Source organism: Oryctolagus cuniculus, chromosome X, assembly GCF_051225735.1.
Source record: "Oryctolagus cuniculus isolate XC-2025 breed Fujian yellow rabbit chromosome X, ASM5122573v1, whole genome shotgun sequence".
Lineage (NCBI taxonomy): Eukaryota > Metazoa > Chordata > Mammalia > Lagomorpha > Leporidae > Oryctolagus > Oryctolagus cuniculus.
In genome coordinates this window covers 95,664,611-95,683,734 of record NC_142888.1, presented here as the reverse complement: position 1 = coordinate 95,683,734, position 19,124 = coordinate 95,664,611, and the positions used below count along the sequence as shown (strand labels likewise).

General features: G+C 42.6%; 1 protein-coding gene and 1 long non-coding RNA gene across 8 annotated transcripts in view; one reads left to right on the top strand and one right to left on the bottom strand.

Moving 5' to 3' along the window:
• Positions 1 to 3,930, bottom strand: part of LOC138847519 (uncharacterized) — a 33,763-nt gene extending 29,833 nt beyond the window's left edge. Inside the window, exons 1-2 of one of the 4 annotated variants that reach the window (XR_016227728.1) lie at positions 3,846 to 3,930; positions 1,582 to 1,670 (exon numbers count right to left, since the gene is read on the bottom strand). This is a non-coding gene — a long non-coding RNA (uncharacterized LOC138847519). Of the gene's footprint in view, positions 1 to 1,581; positions 1,671 to 2,657; positions 2,806 to 3,845 lie in introns of those variants that run through there. The other 3 variants (XR_016227729.1, XR_016227730.1, XR_011385364.2) reach the window with 3 other exon arrangements.
• Positions 2,724 to 19,124, top strand: part of DIAPH2 (diaphanous related formin 2) — a 947,972-nt gene continuing 931,571 nt past the window's right edge. For all 4 annotated transcript variants that reach the window (XM_051827761.3, XM_089323876.1, XM_089323878.1 and 1 more), the window contains exon 1: positions 2,724 to 3,347. In XM_051827761.3, the coding sequence (XP_051683721.1) occupies positions 3,216 to 3,347 (132 nt within the window). In that variant the 5' untranslated portion in view covers positions 2,724 to 3,215. The remainder of the gene's footprint in view (positions 3,348 to 19,124) is intronic.

The following is a 19,124-nucleotide window of genomic DNA, read 5'->3' as shown; positions in this document are numbered from 1 at the left end:
TCTCTGCTATGGCCCAAGTCCTTGGGCCCTTGCACCTGCGTGGGATACCGGGAAGAAGATCCTTGCTCCTGGCTTTAGATCGGCACAGCTCCAACCATTGCAGGCAATTGGGGAGTGAACCATCGGATGTAAGACCTCTCTCTGTTTCTGCCTCTCCTCTCTCTGTGTAACTTTTTTTTTTTTTTAAACAGGCAGAGTGTACAGTGAGAGAGAGAGACAGAGAGAAAGGTCTTCCTTTTGCCGTTGGTTCACCCTCCAATGGCCACTGCGGCCGGCGCGCTGCGGCCGGCGCACCGCGCTGATCCGATGGCAGGAGCCAGGAGCCAGGTGCTTTTCCTGGTCTCCCATGGGGTGCAGGGCCCAAGCACCTGGGCCATCCTCCACTGCACTCCCTGGCCACAGCAGAGAGCTGGCCTGGAAGAGGGGCAACCGGGACAGAATCCGGCGCCCCGACCGGGACTAGAACCCGGTGTGCCGGCGCTGCTAGGCGGAGGATTAGCCTAGTGAGCCGCGGCGCCGGCCCTCTCTGTGTAACTTTGACTTTCAAATAAATTAATAAATCTTTAAGTAAATAAATAAAATGTTTCTTTCCATTTACCTATGAATGACCCCAATTGTTTAGATGAGCATACGTTGCAGACGGAAGATGCAGAAAGCCAGAGGGATACAATAAAGATCACCAGAAACTTCCAGGTCAGTATGAAGATAGAACCTAGCAGCTTTTTATTTTTATTTCTGCCAGAGCTAGCTTTAAAATTCTGATTGGGTGCTATACTTGTAAGAGGCCAGAGGGAGAGCCTGCAAGGTCAGTGGGTCTAAAGTATGTTTTTGATACTCCAGCTGATGGGGATAGCCTCTTTCTTTCTTCAGCATCAGAGAACAGATGCTTCTTCATCCACCAGCCTATTTGGGTGTTCCAGGAAGGTAAAAAGTAAAGTAGGTGCAGTGAGATAAGCCAAAAGGTGCTTGGTTTATTATCAGTGGACAAAGTGTCCTTGGTGGAGGACAGTGGCTCTATTAGCTTCCAAAAAACGGCCAATGACCCTGATGCCTGAAGACGAAAGGGTTTTGGTTTGTTTGTTTTTAACTACTGTTTGCATTAACTGGAGCCAAATGCTGAAAAGCAAACATCAAGAATTAAGACACAGGCTGAAACAGCCATAATATAGTCAAATGTAGGTCTTATCAGGACCAAATATTTTCATTTTTTGCAGAAAAGATGACTGGTCTTTATTTACCTCAAGTTGGACGCCAAATGTAGCTAAGCCTAACCTGAGGATACGACAGTCCTCTGTGTGTCATATGGTATATTCTAAAGTGCTCCAGAAATGTCTATGAAGTATATCATAAAGCAATGTTTGAGCTTGGAGAGCGCCCCCACAATGGCCCACACCTCCTTCTGTCAAATAGCCATTACATGAAGCCACTGGATAAATAGGTCATGTCTTCTGCAGCATCCATTTTTACTCAGTATTTCAGGAAGGGAGACATGTATATAAACCGTGTGTATGTGTAGTGAGCCGAGTCTAAAATATACATCAAACTTTAAGTCAAACAGGAACTTCAACAGTGAAAAGTTACCTTGGGGCTCCTTGTCTACCCTGTCTGGAAGCAAGTATTCCCCTTCTCTGCTGTCCTCGGGTAGTTTATCTCCGTAGGAGAATGCACACCTGCATGATTGAGAAGACAATTAAGGACTTTGACAAAACTGGGATTAAAACTGTTTTCCATATCTAATGTTCTGTTCACTCTGCTGTCCAACTGAGTCACCGCAGCAAATCCGTATAATGAGCAGATTTTTTTTTCCTAACGCACAGTAAATTTAGGCTGCAGAGGAAAAGGAGTCACAGCCTGAAGATACCTTCCATAACAGGCATGTAGGCATGTCGATAGACTCAGCATCTAAATTTACAACGCAGCCAGCTTCTCCAGCATGTGCGCTTTTATTCTTTGCTGATGGTTCATTCAAGTCCTGCCCTGACCCTCTCAGGTTCTCAGTGTGGAACTTTTGTTTTTAAGGGGCCCCGTTTAAATAGGATGGAAGAGCTCTAAAATAGTATGCCTCTTCCTGAGGCCAAAATACTAGGTGCACCTCAAGGACTAAAACTATGCATTCAGGGCCCTACTGCTGCAGCATAAAAACACCAAGCATTTGTCAAGGGACTTATATTTTAAATAAAGCTTTGGCACACATGATCTTATTCAGCCCCCACAACAATCCGCAACCTAAACTAGTTCGGGAAAGTGGAGATAGCACTCAGTCCAACTGTTAGCTCCAGTTAGGTGCTTTGGTTAAAGAGCTTAATAACTCCTTAGGGATTAACGAAAGGGTGCCCGCTGCTTTAGCTACCAGGCAGCATGGGAATAAAGGAACGACTGTATTTCTTCAGTCACCACGCAATCATGGCAACAGCAAGCACCCACTCTTTCCACTTTGACCCATACAGTCTGTCTAGGCAATTAATCAGCGCTCCCCGTGGTTTTGCTATGGGGTGCCAGTTGCCTTGCTAATTAAACCTTCCCACAGGATATAGCCAGACCACACCCCTGGAGAGGCCTCTGCTAGGCAAGGTACTTCGGCCTACACTAGTGGAAAGCTGAGACTCCAGTCGCCAGTGAAACTCAACCCTAGTTTTCCCGAGTCTCAGTTTCCCCACCTCTAAAATGGGCTACCCCTCTCTTTCTTGAGTTCCCTCCCATTGCACGCGAGGCTAGTAGGAAGTGAAATCAGTGCTTCACGGCGGCTGAGAGTCTTCTGTTAGGCGCCGGTCGCCGCGCCGGGCATGCTCAGTAGCGGGGGCCACTCCAAGGCGAGTACGACTAGGAAGCAGCTTTAGGCGCCCGCCCGGGCGGCCGACTGCGGGCACTTTGATGAATCACGTGTGGTGAGGCCCTCTTAAAGAGATAGGCACCCACGTTCCCTCCGTGCTAAACACCGCCCTGAGGGCGGCGGCGGCGGCGACCGTGGTATTGCAGCTGCTTAGGGGCAGGGCTGGCCCCAGCGCCCAGTAGTGGCGGCCGCGGCGTGGTTGCGTCTGGGGTGCCTGGGAGCCGAAGCCCCGGGGGCCTGAACTCGGCAGCTCCCTGAGCAGCCGCACAACCTCTCGGGAAGAGGTGCTACCCAATCGGCGCGGGGCAGCGCGAGCGCCCCGAGGGGCTTCCGCAGTTGGGGAGAGGAGGGGGTGACAGGGCACAGGTGACAGGGCCGGAGAAAGATGGAGCAGCCCGGGGCGTCGGCGTCGGGAGCGGTAGGCGGCAGCGAGGAAGCCGGCGGGGCCCGGAGCAACAAGCGGAGCACGGGCAACCGGGCCGCCAACGAAGAGGAAACGAAAAACAAACCCAAATTGGTGAGTGCTCCCGCAGCCCCCGCCGGCCTTGGGGACTGGGAGAGCCCCGGACTCCTCCTGCCGTTGAGCACGGGGGGACCCGGGGCCCCTTCCCAAGTGTGACCGCGACCTCGCTGTGCAACTCGGGGAGCCGCTAAAGGAGTGGCCACGCCGAGGCGCGGAGTCGGCGCGGGGGCGGAAGAGCACCCCCTTCTTCACTTAACCCATTTCTCGCTCTGGTCAGCCCCGGAGGCAGTGCGGGAAGGAGAAAGGCCCCACCCCAACTTGGGGAGATCCCGAGTAGCGGGGTAGGGCGGCTGTTTGTCCAACTTGTGGGGCAGGAACCCTCTTTGCGCCATTCCATTTCCCTCCCGCCTCTTGTCAGTTGCTGTTGCTCCTAACACTTAGGGTCTGGGCTAGGGGATCCTCCCTCCTCTTCAGTCCACAAACTTGGGAGCCCACCCACAGCCTGGTAAATCAAGGGAAACACAGCGTAGGCCCCCAGTCTTTCTACTTTACCAGAAGCCTAAGGAAGAGGCGCCTACGTGCGTTTCCCCCGCCTCGCCTCTCTCCATGTGCTCTCTTAAGAAACATTTCTTTGGGAGTGTGTGTGTGTGGGGGGGGGGGGGGACGCGTGGGAGTTTGGAGCCTGGGGAGGTACCACCGACTGTCCTGTGAGTGTGATAGGCATAGTCGCACGGTCCTTCCACTTCGCTGATTAAAAACGTTCAAAAGCAGTAGGCAAACTGCAAGGCTCACCCTGCTGACAGTGTGAACCAGTGGCAGGGGTCCATTTCCTGCCACTGAGTGTGCAGGGGGAATGAAATCGATGGGGCCTGCTATAGCATTGGGAAATACTGGAGTTTCCTCAGCGCGACAGTTACAAGGGTTCCTCTTTTTTTTTTTTTTTTTTTTTTTTGTAAACTTTCTAATTTGAGTGATATGAGGGCCAATGGTTCTCTTGCACGAACTCAGCAAATACTCCTTGGAACTGAAGATTGTTAGTCTTGAGCCGAAGCACGAGCCACATGTTGCATGTCTAGATTTCACTTTTCACCAGCAACTTGATTATGAAGGACATGGTGACATATGAGGGGGTTTTCAAAGAGTTCATAGAAAACGTGTGTTATGCAAAAACTATGCATAGAGTTCAGTTTTTTTTTTTTTTTTTTTTTGCACCAAGGTAGATTTATCTTTTAATTCCATTTTTCCACATATTTTTGAAGTGCCCTTATATGTCAAAAGTTGTTTCCTATGGTTTCTGGCCATAGGATTGTTGTCTTCGTTTTCCATTTACCTTTCAATTATGGACTGTTTATGTTGGAAAACAGTGATCAAAGTACTGTCACTTTAAGAAATACGCGGTCTTCCATTATGTGGCAAGGGACCTTGTAAGATAGATTAAAAATGTCCTAGTTTAACGTTTCATCAATTACACCCTAACTTGAGGCAAATTGAGAACTTGCCAACTTGATGTGTCCTGTTATCCTAGACTTTAGAAATAAAGAAACTGAGTCATGGGCTCTTTGTGACTTGTCTATACTGGCAGAGGGTTAATGGGTTGAACGGGTGCTTGCACTGCATAAAACTTGAGTTTTATGAGTGTCTCACCAGAGTTTAACATATTTTAAAATTCTGGTGGTGTGATTTTGAAATTTATCAGTTTGTGGTGAAAGAGTGATTGTATTTCCTTTTCTTCTTGGATCCAGTACAAAACTGTGGTTTAGTCAGTGATTCAAAGTTTAAGTAAAAATGAAAATTAACTGAAAGTTTCCATGAATCGTTTAGCAAATCTAGCAAGAATGTCCCACTTAAGAAGTACGCTCTCCAGAAAAAGCGTTTATCTCTGTTAGTAATAACACCTTGATTAAATTCTTCCCTTCCCTGTGGCCATTTGTCCTGTTGCATCTTTTATGTTTTACTTGCTTTGACAAGGTAACTGGATAGTTATAAGATAGTATCACTTACAGATCCTAGCTAACTTCTCTGTTCCATGTTGAACATAGCTTGTTATATTAGAAGACATTTGAATCTGAGCATTTGATAAGAACAACATGGTTTTTCTGTTTTGCTCAACATAATATTTGAGCCTTATGTAATTTTATAAGCAGATGTGTTAGTGTTGATAATAACAGATTTAGGAAGCCATTGCAACACATTTTAAGGCAAGCAAGTTGACTATATCAGTAAGACTTGGTAAACTTTTTAGGACAGAGTTCGTCTTGGATCTTTAAAGTTTGAGAAGTAAGATAAAGCTTTACCTAGGCTAATTTTTAGTATGTTGAGTATTATGTTAACAGTCATGGTAATTATTCTTTGTGTGTGTGTGTGTGTGTAAAAAAGTTGTGGTATGGAATTATAAAAGAGAATCTTTATGAAAATAGGAATTTTTTGTGTAGGTGATTGAGAGGATATGAGTTCTCTTTAAAATTTTATTTTTATATAAAAAGTAGAGGGAGGGAGGGACAGAGAGATCTTCCATCAGCTAGATTTGGGGTTTTTAAACTCTTAATTGTATGAAATGAGTATATGTGGGTATGTTCATTTTTCTGATCCACATAACTTTTATCAGTTTTTTTTTATTTTAAAGATTTTATTTATTTGAGAGGCAGAGTTCCAGAGAGGCAGAGGCAGAGGCGGAGAGGCAGAGAGGGAGGAAGGGAGGGAGGGAGGGGTCTTCCATCTGCTGGTTCACTCCCCAGATCACTGCAATGGCTGGAGCCGCACTGATCTGCAGCCAGGACCTTCCTCCGGGTTTCCCATGCAGTTGCAGGGGCTCAAGGACTTGGGCCATCTTCTACTGCTTTCCCAGGCCATAGCAGAGAGCTGGATCAGAAGTGGAGCAGCCAGGACTTGAAGTGGCGGTGCCCATATGGGATGCGGGCACTGCAGGTGGCGGCTTTACCTGTCACACCACAGCGGCAGCGCTTTATCAGTGTCTTAAAGGCATCCATCACCTGTAGAAGGATAAGAACTATTGCATTATGAAAGATAGTAAAGGAAACAGCAGTTGATTCCACTCTGTAAGGTAGTGGAGAGGAGGGAGTTGTGTGATGAAGGGAGAGGGGAATCACAGTGACCACAAGGGTTATTGGAAGTGAAGGCAATTCCTCTGGGAGTAAAAAGAAATTAACTACACAATGTTTACCCAGTGTTAGCTGAGACTAAAGTTTCTGCTTTAGTTTTTCTAGGTAGAAAAATTAACTCAGTTGTCTTATAGTGGGTGCTTAACGTATAAGGCTTGTGATTCAGTTGTTTACCTCTAGGTCCTCATGGTTCTGGAAGACTGGAGGTGGAAGACATTTTTCTATAGAGAGGATCTCTTTTCATTTATATCCTCACCTTTTTATGGGTATTAGTGAAAAATTTTCAGAGTGGCATGTCTGGACTGTCATGACATCTGTTTAAATCAAATCAACATTTAGTAGAATTCACTTCAGTTTTCTTCATATAAACAACTTTATAATGAGCCTTTATTTTTATTGTTTTTAAGGGAGGCAGTCGTGTTCTGGACTCAATACATTTTGAATAATGCATTGATAGTAGAGTTTAGGATTTTATGTAACTGGTTAGGATCAGATTGTAGCATGCCATCATACAGCATGGATCTTAGTGTAATTAGTAATTTTATGTCAACTAAGGAGTGTATTTTGTAAAATCGAGTGTTAGAGCCACAGAAGTGTTATGAAGGAGGTACATACTCAATTCCACATATTTAAGACAGTGACTTAACCGTTAAGAGAGATCAGTGTTAAGGTAAAACTAACACTACGACACACACACACACACACACACACACACACGATGGTATAGAGTGGCTTGATAACATTTGATGTTTTTGCTTTTGTAATTTATATTTGTGTATAATATCTAAAGCCTTTAGATTTTTAGAGTAGAGTCAAATTAGTAACTTGACACAAGTTAATTTTCTGGTTATGATATTAATTCCTGTTTGGTAATTTTTTTATAACATAATAAATGTCTTTATTTTGAATAAAACATGGGAAGTTACTGCACTTATGCATCACACTTTTACTGACAACTTACTATGTGTAGCCACTATTCCAAGGATTGGAGATATAAAGATGCTCATAGTCTAGTGAGACAGAGAAGTTAATTAATGATTAAAAACAATGTGATAGTTTACTGCAGGAATATTCAGAAGAGGGATCTATTAAATCATAGGCATTGAAATTGACTTGGATGCTTGAGCATGGTAAGGAAAGGCTTATCATAGTTGTTGACATTGGAACTGAAACTTGAAGAATAGGGCTTTAATTGGAGGGGAGGAAAACACATTTGTATACAAAGGTAGATAGATATGGGATCATGCCTAATTAAGATCAGGTAGATGGGCCCTGCGCTGTGGCACAGTAGGTTAATCCTTCGCCTGTGGCGCTGGCATCCCATCTAGTCCCGGCTGTTCCACTTCCAGTCCAGCTCTCTGCTATGGCCTGGGAAAGCAGTAGAAGATGGCCCAAGTCCTTGGGCCTCTGCATCCTCATGGGAGACCGGGAAGAGGCACCTGGCTCCTAGCTTTGGATCAGCACAGTTCCGGCCATTGTGGCCATTTGGGGAGTAAACCAGAGGAAGGAAGACCTTTCTGTCTGTCCCTCTCACTGTCTGTAAGTCTAACTCTCAAATAAAATAATTAAAATTTTCAAAAAAAAAAAAAAAAGATCAGGTAGATGTGTTTGGGGCTGAAATAAAAGGTATGAGGGATATTCAAAAAATTCATGTAAAATATAGATTATGAAAAAAATGCATGGATTTCAAAATGCTTTCTACCAAAATAAAGCTATCTTTTAATTCCATTTTTCATAAACTTTTGGAAGTCCCTGTATGTATATATGGTGTACCTGCTAGAAAAGAGACTGGGTCTAGATCGTAGTACACTTTTATGTGCCACATTAGAGTTTGTACTTCTTTCTGGAAATCAGAGTAACTCATTGAAGAGACTAAAAATGGAAATGTTACCTGACTAGATTTGTGTTTCAGAAAGAACCACAGAACTGTGGAATATTTCTTGGAGAAAGGTGCCAGGCGGGAGGCAGGAAGACCAGTTAGGAGTAGCAGAGTAGTGTAGAAGTGCTTAATGTTTAGACATAGAGACTTGGATTCCAATTCAGCTCATCTACTCATCCATTACCAGTTTCTCAGTTTATTAGGTACAGCACTATGTGCCTCAGTTTCCTCCTGCTACCTCTATTGTCTTTCTTTCCTGCCACATACCCTGCACCTCCTCACCAAATCTGAATGTTCCACCTTGTTTCTCTGAGAAATCTCACCCCTGTCTTGACAGCCTAGCTCATACCTCAGTGTTCTTTCTTCCACTAAAGCTTCACTGACTACCTCAGCATACTCTTCCTTCTTCTGAACTCAACTATTTTGATTTATAACATCATATACTGATCTTGTCTCTACAGAGATTTTAAAGTGCTTCTGGGCAAGAGTCCCAGTTTGTGCTTATTCTTGAAAACCTGGCAGGCTAGTGCTTAGGTCCACAACTCAGTAAATGAATTATTAGCTGGAGTTTTTTTTTTCCCCCTATGGACCAGGCATTCCAAGAGCATTTATTGTTGGAAATAGGCTTTTAAAATATTTACTTTGATGTGTCATATCTTTTCTTAGTGTAGATAGATTCCTTCAAATGACCTATCTATACATCCCTCTGTGTCTTTTCTCTACTTCTGAAAATCAGAAAGCTTCTTCAGGGCCATGAGAAGTCACCTGTTCCTCTTGTTTGTTTGAATTCTTGGGATATCAGGGCAGGAACTTCCATGCATAGAAACAATACCAAAATGGATGAGCCAAGTAACATTTCACTGTTATGAATAGGTGACTTCAGCTTATTGGCCAAAGAACATGGATTGGAGAGCTGAGGGACTTGGGTTCTGGTGCCTGTTCCTTCTATCTTTTATTTGCTCCTAATCTCTGATGAGTATTTAACACCAGAAGTTTGAGTCCTTTGATTAATTTCTATTAGTTGTAGTTAAAGCTACCTGAGTTGTTACACACAGTGGTTTAGATGAAATATAGTAATGAATGAGAAAATTTTTGCGAAATTCTATATTATCAAAATAGAGAATTTACCTGGATCAAGTGTGATTGTGGTTGAACCCGTCTAATGGCTTCCCTGCAATCTATAGCTGTAACAATATTGTGTGAAGTAAGGAATATGGTTATATGTTGATTGATTCATTTTTTTTAAGAGTAGCTTAGTTTTTTTTTTTTTTTAAGATTTACCTATTTATTTGAAAGTTGGAGTTACACAGAGAGAGAAGGAGAGGCAGAGAGAGAGAGAGAGAGACAGCATGCTCCTCCATCCACTGTTCACTCCCTAACCAGCTGCAATGGCTGGAGCTTTGCTGATCCAAAGCCAGGAGCAAGGAGACTCCTCCGGATCCCCCACATGGGTGCTGGGGCCCAAGGTCCCTGGCCATCTTCTACCTTTCTCCCAGGCTACAGCAGAGAGCTGTATTGGAAGTGGAGCAGCCAGGACATACCCACATGGGATGCTGGCACTGCAGGCAGTGGCCCTACCTGCTAGGCCATAACACTGGCCGCTGATTGAGTGCCTATTCTCTCCTCGGTGCATTCATCCATCTGAGTGATGATATATTCTCTTTTACTAGTAATTCTACTGAATGAATATAACATGTACATTTAACTTTTTTCTACTTTTTTTTGTTTTACAACCAAGCTTCTTGGTCTTTTTTTTTTTTTAAGATTTATTTGTTTATCTGAAAGGCAGAGTTACAGAGGGGCAGAGAGAGAGAGAGAGAGAGAGAGAAAGTCTTCCATCTGCTGGTTCACTCTTATAACGGCCACAACGGCTATAACTGGGCTAATCCAAAGCCAGGAACCAGGAGCTTCTTCCGGGTCTCCCAAGCATGTGCAAGGGCCCAAGGACTTGGAACATCATCTACTACTTTCCCAGGTCACAGCAGAGAGCTGGACTGGAAGGGGAAGCAGCCAGGACTCGAACCAACGCCCATATGGGATGCTGGCACTGCAGGCAGTGGCTTTACCCGCAATGCCACAGCACTGGCCCCTCCAATATTTTTAAGAACCAAGCTACCCTTTTCTTCCAGTTTATCAATTTGAGTCATTTAAAATTTTTGTTAAGAAGGCTTCCATTTGATATCTATGACATTCTGCCTTGTCAGGCAGCTTACTGCTGTTGTACAAATATGGAAACTGAGTCATTGAAATGTTAAGGGAACTGACTTAGAAAAAAGTTAATAAATTTAAAAGCTATTATAAAAGTTATCTATAGCCCTGAGTCATTATGCTTCAGGGATTCTGAAACTAAGAAAGTTATTCAATCTCACTCTTCTTTTGTTCTTTTTTGGAACAATTATCATTATAATCCACCTAGATTTCACTCCAAGTACTAAGTGCTTTGGCAGTAGCACATGTCATTGAATTGAAAGCATATTCTTTTCCAACCTGGCCTCAAAGAGCTGTGTAAATAACAGGATGCTCTGAAAATAGTACATACATAATATATGCTAATTTATATGAGTCAGCATATCTGGTTCAATATTGGGTATCATAAGCACTGCATGGATGATTATTAAAGACTCAACTTTCCCCCATTCTTGTATTCAGTCGGCCGTGCCGAAGAGACCAGTTCCTTCTGCAAGATTTGTGGTGTTTCATACTTTATTTTTTCTTAAGACTGAAGATACTAAGGTCATAGCTGAATAACTTATAAGTTATTTGATGTCCAAGTGGGCATCATGTAGAGGGCATTCATTCTAGAAGACAGGTCAAAATTGATGCATGTGAAGAAATATTGAGATCTGTTTTCACATTTATATGTAGTGTGAATGTCAGCAATAGAAATAAATTAATTTAAGCTTGTTTACCTGATCAGACTGAATTTGCTTTAGTTTAAGTGATATGCTCTAGTTGTAGCTTAAAAGACACTCAACTGGATCCTGGTACTTGCTTGCTTTGTGTGAGGTAGCCTGAGGGAAATGTATTGATATCTTTCCTGTGAAAGAATATAGAGGGGGACGGTGCTGTGGCATAGCAGGTAAAGCTGCTGCCTATAGTGTTGGCATCCCATATGGGCGCCGGTTTGAGTCCTGGCTGCTCTGCTTCTGATCCAGCTCTCTGCTATGGCTTGGGAAAGCAGTAGAAGGCCTAAGTCCTTGGGCCTCTGCACCCATGTGGGAGACTGGGAAGAAGCTCCTGGCTCCTGGCTTTGGATCAGCCCACCTCTGCCATTGTGGCCAACTGGGGAGTGAACCAGCAGATGGAAGATCTTTCTCTCTCTGCCTCTGCTTATCTGTAACTCTGCCTTTCAAATAAATAAAGAAATCTTAAAAGAAAAAAAAAAGAAAGAATGTAGAAAACCAAATTCCTACTAAATACCATTTATGCAAGCTTTGGCTTAATGACAGTTTAACTGTATTGCTTTAGGGAAGGTAAACTGCATTGCTACCAGATACAGACCTACACGTTAGCCACCAGTCTTTCCTTCTGATAGGGATCTGTACAATGGTGCGCAGATGATAAGCTTCTGGGTAGCTACTCAGGCAGGCATAGGTAGGAACCTACGATGTGATTAGGAAGAAATTATTCCCAGTTGCCATAGACTCACTCACCTGCCAATTCTGGTGTTCAGCCAGGGAAGAAGAGACTGGGTATAGTCTATTTTTTTTTTTAAAGCTTGTTGTTCTGTGGCAAATAGCCACATATTTTGATAAAGATCTGCTCAAAATTGTGAGGAATGTTAAATTACCCTTTGGTTGTCTCTTTTTGAGCTAAAAGTAATAAATTTTTTACTTTATAATATGGAGCAGTTAATAAGATTGAGAAACTTTAGAAAAAATTTCAAGTAGACAGGATTGTATGATGAACCACCATGTATACTTATTACCTAGTTAGAACAGTTATCTGGATTTTACGACATTTATTTCATCCATTCTTATTTTTTTCTTTGCTGAAAGATTTTAGTACAAATCCCAGATATCATGCATTTTCCTTCTACTTACTTCAGTGTGCACCTGTAAAAATTACTCACTTAAAAAAATGTAAGTGCCATTCCTCTGTCCCATTATGGAAAATTAACATATTCTCGATGTCATCTAACAGTCCATAATCAGCTATTCCCGATTGCCTTAAAATAGATTTTTAATCCATTGTGTGCCAAATTAATGTATATGCCACTGAACTAGTCAAATAAATATGGCTTTAAATTAATGGTAAAATCTTGCTCAAAGTTACTTCACATTAAATGCTATTATAAAGCATCAACTCAAATTAAGTTGATTTTGTCTTTAATACTGTAGAAGTGTCTGGGAAAGTTGACTATACAAGTGTGTGTAGACTCCTTGGAACAGCTACTCTGTACCATAGAAAATAAACCAAATTAAGCCTTTTGGCTTCAATGACTGGTTGGGTAATCACTCGTTCATTATTTTGCGATTTGTGAAATGGGGTGGGGTTTATGTGTAAGAATTTTTCTTCCAGGGAAATGTTGTAGATAGTTGAACAGCGGAAAAAATGTTCTTGAGTTCTCTAGATAAAGGCTTCATATAACTCTTTGATATACTCACACACAACAACTAAGTTTTATGTTGCTAGTTCTAGTTTTATTTCAAAGCAAATGCCAATTTGGTGCTTGAGGAATCTGGCTGTGTTTTAGCCAGTTTGATATACTCTAGATTACAGAATCTGTATAATTTTATGAACAGACCTTTACAAAGGGCCCTGGACTATTAGGTTTCCTTATTTAGATATTTGTGGGATTAAAATTGAAAACCAGGTTACCCTAATGAGATGACGTATCTGTGGATGGGTGGAGTGGGTAAGTATGAGAAATGGAGTTGGGCAAATGGCCTAGAGTCTAACGCAGGTTTACTAAAGAAATTGTGTAACCACTACTTTCCAGACAGCAATTTAGTGCTGTCATTGTGCTAGAAGGTAAGAGGCATATAGTTTCTCTAATTCTCTGGACTCAAGTAGATTTAGACTAGTAATCTATTTCTGCAACTTCTTGACTGACCATTTACTACCCAATCAGGTGGATGATTTTCCTCAAATCAGACAGATGAATGATAATTGTATGGGCTGGACAGCTAACATTTTCTCCTTGTTTTGCTCAGCGGGTGGGGGGCCGGAGCTACAGAGTTGTTTTATGTGTTTTGAAATCAATTGCTGGTAAAATCTTAAATGCTTAATAGCATATTATGGTGTCTGGAGCTATTTAGGAAGATTCTCTATGTACATAGCATGTCCTTGTATAGGCTGTACACTTATATTTCAAACTTTAATAACATGTTTTATGATGGAGCCCAAGGCTATTATGTGTGTTTGGGCACTGCTCAACCATTTACCAAATCATGTTTCAGTCACAGTACTATCTTCCTGGGGCTACCTTTACTGTTTTTTCACATAGAGATCCCACATGGGCTAGCTACTGCATCTAAAACTTGATGGGTTTTATTATTCTCATACCTGATAGGAAATTCAACAAGGCACAGCACGTGGTTTAATGTCTCATTTAGGATAGGAATTTTTCATGTCATATATTTTGCAAAAAGAATATAAAGTGAATATCTGTTAATATAGTGTCCCAAGACTGGCGCCGTGGCTCAATAGGCTAATCTTCCACCTAAGGCACCGGCACCCCGGGTTCTAGTCCTGGTCGGGGTGCCGGATTCTGTCCGGGTTGCTCCTCTTCCAGTCCAGCTCTCTGCTGTGGCCTGGGAGTGCAGTGGAGGATGGCCCAAGTCCTTGGGCCCTGCACCCCCATGGGAGACCAGGAGGAAGCATCTGGCTCCTGGCTTCAGATCGGCGCGGTGTGCTGGCCGCAGCGGCCATTAGGGGGGTGAACCAACAGCAAAGGAAGACCTTTCTCTCTGTATCTCTCTCTCACTGTCCACTCTGCCTGTCAAAAAATATATAGTGTCCCAAACCTGACTACATTTGCTTTTGAATTATTGAAATCCTCAAATCTTGATGCCTGTGTCCTTGAGGGACTAGGCTAGAGGTTCAATATATTGAGCACATTCTGTATCTTAAGACTCTTCCCTTTCTGCATTTCTCCCAGTAATTCTTTTTAAATATTTATTTATTTATTGGAAAGACAGAGTTATAAAGGGGTGGGGGGAGAGAGAGAGAGAGAGATAAAGTGAAAGTGAAAGGGAACGAAATCTTCTGTCGGCTGGTTCACTTTCCAAATGGCTGCAGTGGCTGGAGATGAGCTGATCCGAAGCTAGGAGCCATGAGCTTCTTGTGGGTCTCCCAAGTGGGAGCATGGGCCCAAGGATTTGGGTCATTCTCCACTGCTTCCCCAGGTTCATTAACAGGGGGCTGGACAGCAGTTTAGCTCCAGAAGTGGAGCAGCTGGAACTTGAACCAGTACCCATGTCAATGCTAGTGCTGCAGACGGGAGCTTTAACCCGCTGCGCCACAGTGCGAGTCCCCGAGTAATTCTTTGACATTATTGTTTCACAGAGCTTCACATAGTTACAGATTGTGTGGATAAGCCTGCATTTTGGAAGCTTGTGTCCTAACTTTATTTTCATTTGCATCACCCATAATACAAGGCAAGAATATATAGAAAGTTAATATGGGTTAAAATAAACTTGGCAGAGGCTTTTACTTTGATAATATGCTCCTCAGGGGCCAATGCTGTGGCATAGTGGGTAAAGCCGCTGCCTGCAGTGCCAGCAGCTGTTCTACTTCTGATCCAGCTCTCTGCCATGGCCTGGGAAAGCAGTAGAAGATGGCCCAAGTGCTTGGGCCCCTGCACCCACATGGGAGACCCGGAAGAAGCTTTTGGTCCTGGCTTTGGATCTGCCTAGCTTCAACCGTTGCGGCCATTTTGTGAGTGAACCAGCAGATGGAAGACATCTCTCTCTCTCCCTGTCTCTGTAACTCTGCCTTTCAAATAAATAAATAAATGTTTAAAAACAAATGCTCCACAGTCTGGTACCTCACATTACAAAATCAATATTTTCCAGAAGAGTCAGTGTGTCCATAAAACATCTGTGAGTGAAAATAACCTTTTCTTAGGCTGCCCTCACAGCTTGTTTTTCATCGGCACTACATTAGCTTACATTTCTCCCCTTTTGGTTGAGTAGCTAATGGTCTTTAAACAAGCTATTAAAGGGAAGAATAAGTTTATGACGCAAAAAATAAAATGGCCTGGACTTTATCCATGTAGGTGCTTTGAATTTTCATGTATTTGTTTTACTAAAGCAGGGCTTGCCCATATTTTTTCATGTAAAAATTCTTGGTTTTCTTCAGTACAGCCTGTAGTTGCTTCATCAAACCATTTTTAGAGGGTCTTAGGAGTATCTCTGAAATTCAAATCCCCTATTTTTATATGCACCAAGGCAGCCTGAGACCAGATACTAAAGTTTACTGGTAATATCACTGTGTGAAATAAAATTGGGGTATTAGTTACACTTTAACGTAAGAATTGGGCAGGGCTCTGGAGCCAGATTTCCACACTTTTCCTACCAGTTCTGTTGTAGCTGATTGTGAATCCAGCTATGGGACGTCACATGTTCAACTGCTTTCCTCTTCTTTAAATAATCTGTTATCACTCGCACGTCTGTAACTCTGAAGGTCATCTTATTCCTTGTCATTTTTGGTGGTTTCAGTGAATATTATCAATGGTGTAGCCTATTGTCTGACCACAGAAATAATTTGTAGAAGGATGGCCTTTGGCTGGTAAATCAGTCACTGAAAATGACAGAGATTTATTAAAAAGCATTTCCCATCCATACTTATCACCCACCATATTGCCATGAATTTGTAGAAACTGCATTCTGATATTAGCACCACCAATTTGCATTTTTAAGGCCACATGTTGTATTTTATAGACTCTAGTGGTATTTAATATTATAATCAGAGTTGAAATAAGCTAAGCAGGATATTTGATCCTATTACATCGTTTTTTAAGTTTTTAAAATGATTTATTAGAGAGAGAGAGGGAGGGAGGGACAGAGGGAGATTTCCATCTGCTGGTTCACTCCCCAGATGGCTGCAACTGCCATTGCTGGAACAGGCCAAAGCCAGGAGCCTGGAACTCCATCTGGGTCTCTTAAGTGGGTGGCAGGAACCCAAGTACTTCGGCCATTTTCTGCTGCTTTCCCCGGGGCATTAGCAGAGAGCTGGATTCAAAGTAGAGCAGCCGGGACTTGAACCACCATTCATGTGGAATGCTGGCATCATAGGCAGTGGCTTAACCTACTGGGCTATGCACTGGCCCTTTAAATCTTTTCCTAGAAATTTTTTGTTTTCTGTCTATCTATATAGAAATAAGCTGACTACTTTTTTTTTTTTTTTAATTTGACAGGCAGAGTTAGACAGTGAGAGAGAGACACAGAGAGAAAGGTCTTCCTTTTCGCCGTTGGTTCACCCCCCGAATGGCCGCTATGGCCGGAGCTACACCAGTCCGAAGCCAGGAGCCAGGTGCTTCCTCCTGGTCTCCCATGCGGGTGCAGGGCCCAAGCACCTGGGCCATCCTCTACTTCCTTCCCAGGCCACAGCAGAGAGATGGACTAGAAGAGGAGCAACCGGGACTAGAACCTGACGCCCATATGGGATGCTGGTGCCGCAGGCGGAGGATTAAACAAGTGAGCCACGGCACTGGCCCAAGCTGACTACTTTTTAAAAATGTAGCTCTGGATAGTTTATCTTTTCTCAGTGTCAGTTTATTCTGTGAAACAATGGAGTTGAAATAGATGACATGCAAGGTTCCATTCAGCTTTGCCATATCATGAGTCAAAGGTTATTGAGAGCTATAATGAGTCTGCCCTAACATAATTACTTGACATCTGGATTGTAGTTAGGTGAAAGGTTGGAATTATGAAACGTGATTATTTAAGACTGAACGCTAAGGAGTGGATATCCCGGTCGATTTTATTGTTCAGTTTCTGGAGTCTGAGTTAACCACACCCAGTGAAGGCGAAATCAGTATTCTTTTAGCCAGGCATTGTACATAGGGCAGTGCACTGAGCCCTAGAGAGTTCTGGCTCCACTCTAGGTCATCCTGATCCCTGGATAATTTGCCTTAGTTCAGTGACCAAGTGCAGTACAGAAGCCTACTCAGGACTTATTTTCAATAATATACAGCATCATATTCTAAGTGTTTCACATATATTTGTCAAGAATTGTATAAGGTTTAGAGTATTGCTCTACTTACCCACCTGTAACTGTTTCATGATGATTACAAAAGGCCCTGTCTGAATCAGAGACAGAAGACAGTTTATTATTCTTGCAAAAGCAGTAGCCAGAATGTCAGCATGCCATGTGTGGGTTCACTGTTATCTAAAGCCTCATGGGATGGACCAGGATGATGCTCATCTAATGAGCTGCATTACAGAAGAGGAACACTGAGTTTGGAGAATTTGCCACTTTTATAGTGAGAAGAAACCAGTGTGCTTTTTTGTTTGGGATGGAGAGATATTACCTCATTCTAAAGTTCATGCTGCAAACAAAGCCTTGGGAAATGGCTTGGGTAAAATGCTATCAGCATCCTTCAGTCTTCACCTAGCCAGTGAGAACACGCAGGGATGCTTAGGGATCCAGGGCGGATTGCCTCCCCCATCAATATTAACTCATTTCATCCTCATAGCAATCATTTTTTTTAGGTGAGGAAAAAGGCTCAGAGCAGATAAGTAATTTGCCCAAGGATATGCTCTGGTGAATTTGGAATTTAAGACCAATGTGACTATAAAATTCATGTTTTAAACCATGGTTTTCTATACTGCCTAAGAGCCCAACCCTCAGGGTAGCTCTAAATTGACTTGAAAACTTAGTGGTCTTGTAGACTAGTAGTGGTTGGACCTGTCCTAGATCTGTACTATGCTTATGTATAATTGAGAAGATGGAGTTCGGGGACTGTTCATTTTAGTGCCACTGATAATCAAAAGTTAAAATTCTTTGACTCACTGCTGTAAAGTAGTAAGGCAGTTATGTGACCACATGCTAGAAAAGAGCTACGAAGACAGAAGTGAAGCAGCTGTGGAGTTTAAGGATACATGAATGCAATTCTTAAAAAAATAGCAGTTTGGCTATCTGGCCTTTATTAAGTAAGTTCACGGTCACCACAAGGCCTGCTGTACTTTACTACTGTTGTGTATGGCATGATTCTCTTTTTTGTCTTTTCTGTGTTGGCCTTGTAGGAAATAGCTATGAGCAGGTTATAGTGCAAATGATACTGCCTGCTTCATCTTTTAGTTTCTTTCTCTCCTCCCCCCCTGCTTCCCTTCTATTTGTTTGTGAACTTCTATGTGAAGTAAAACCACTTTGAAAAAACTAATGCTATCATCTCCTGTTACACAAGTACACGATATGCATTGTTTCTTGTTTAGGGACGTGCCAAGAACCGCCTACCTTCTCCTGCTGCTTCCTGTGCTTGCTTTGCCTAAAGATTGGCTGCTATAAAAGCATGGCATATTCAGCCAAGTGCTATCTTTTTTAATTAGTCTGCAGAAAGCGTTGTGACAAACTATTTTAGCATTGACATGTGATGGATAATAGAGCCCTAAACTATGAGCTTAAGTGCCAAATAATATGGAAGTGGATGATACAGTTTGAATTCTGCTCCATTTGCTTTAACTATCATCCTTCTCAGAAGGAAAAAGGAGCCATTAATTTAAAAAAATGTAGTGGGTAAAATATGTCATGAATACACAGGTATATATGCCTGGAGCTTGCAATCAGGCTATTTCACACTTATGATCACTAATCTTAATTAGTTGAAATTTCTATGTTGGTTCTGCCCATAGAAATATGTGCAAAACAGAATGAAACTAGAGGTGA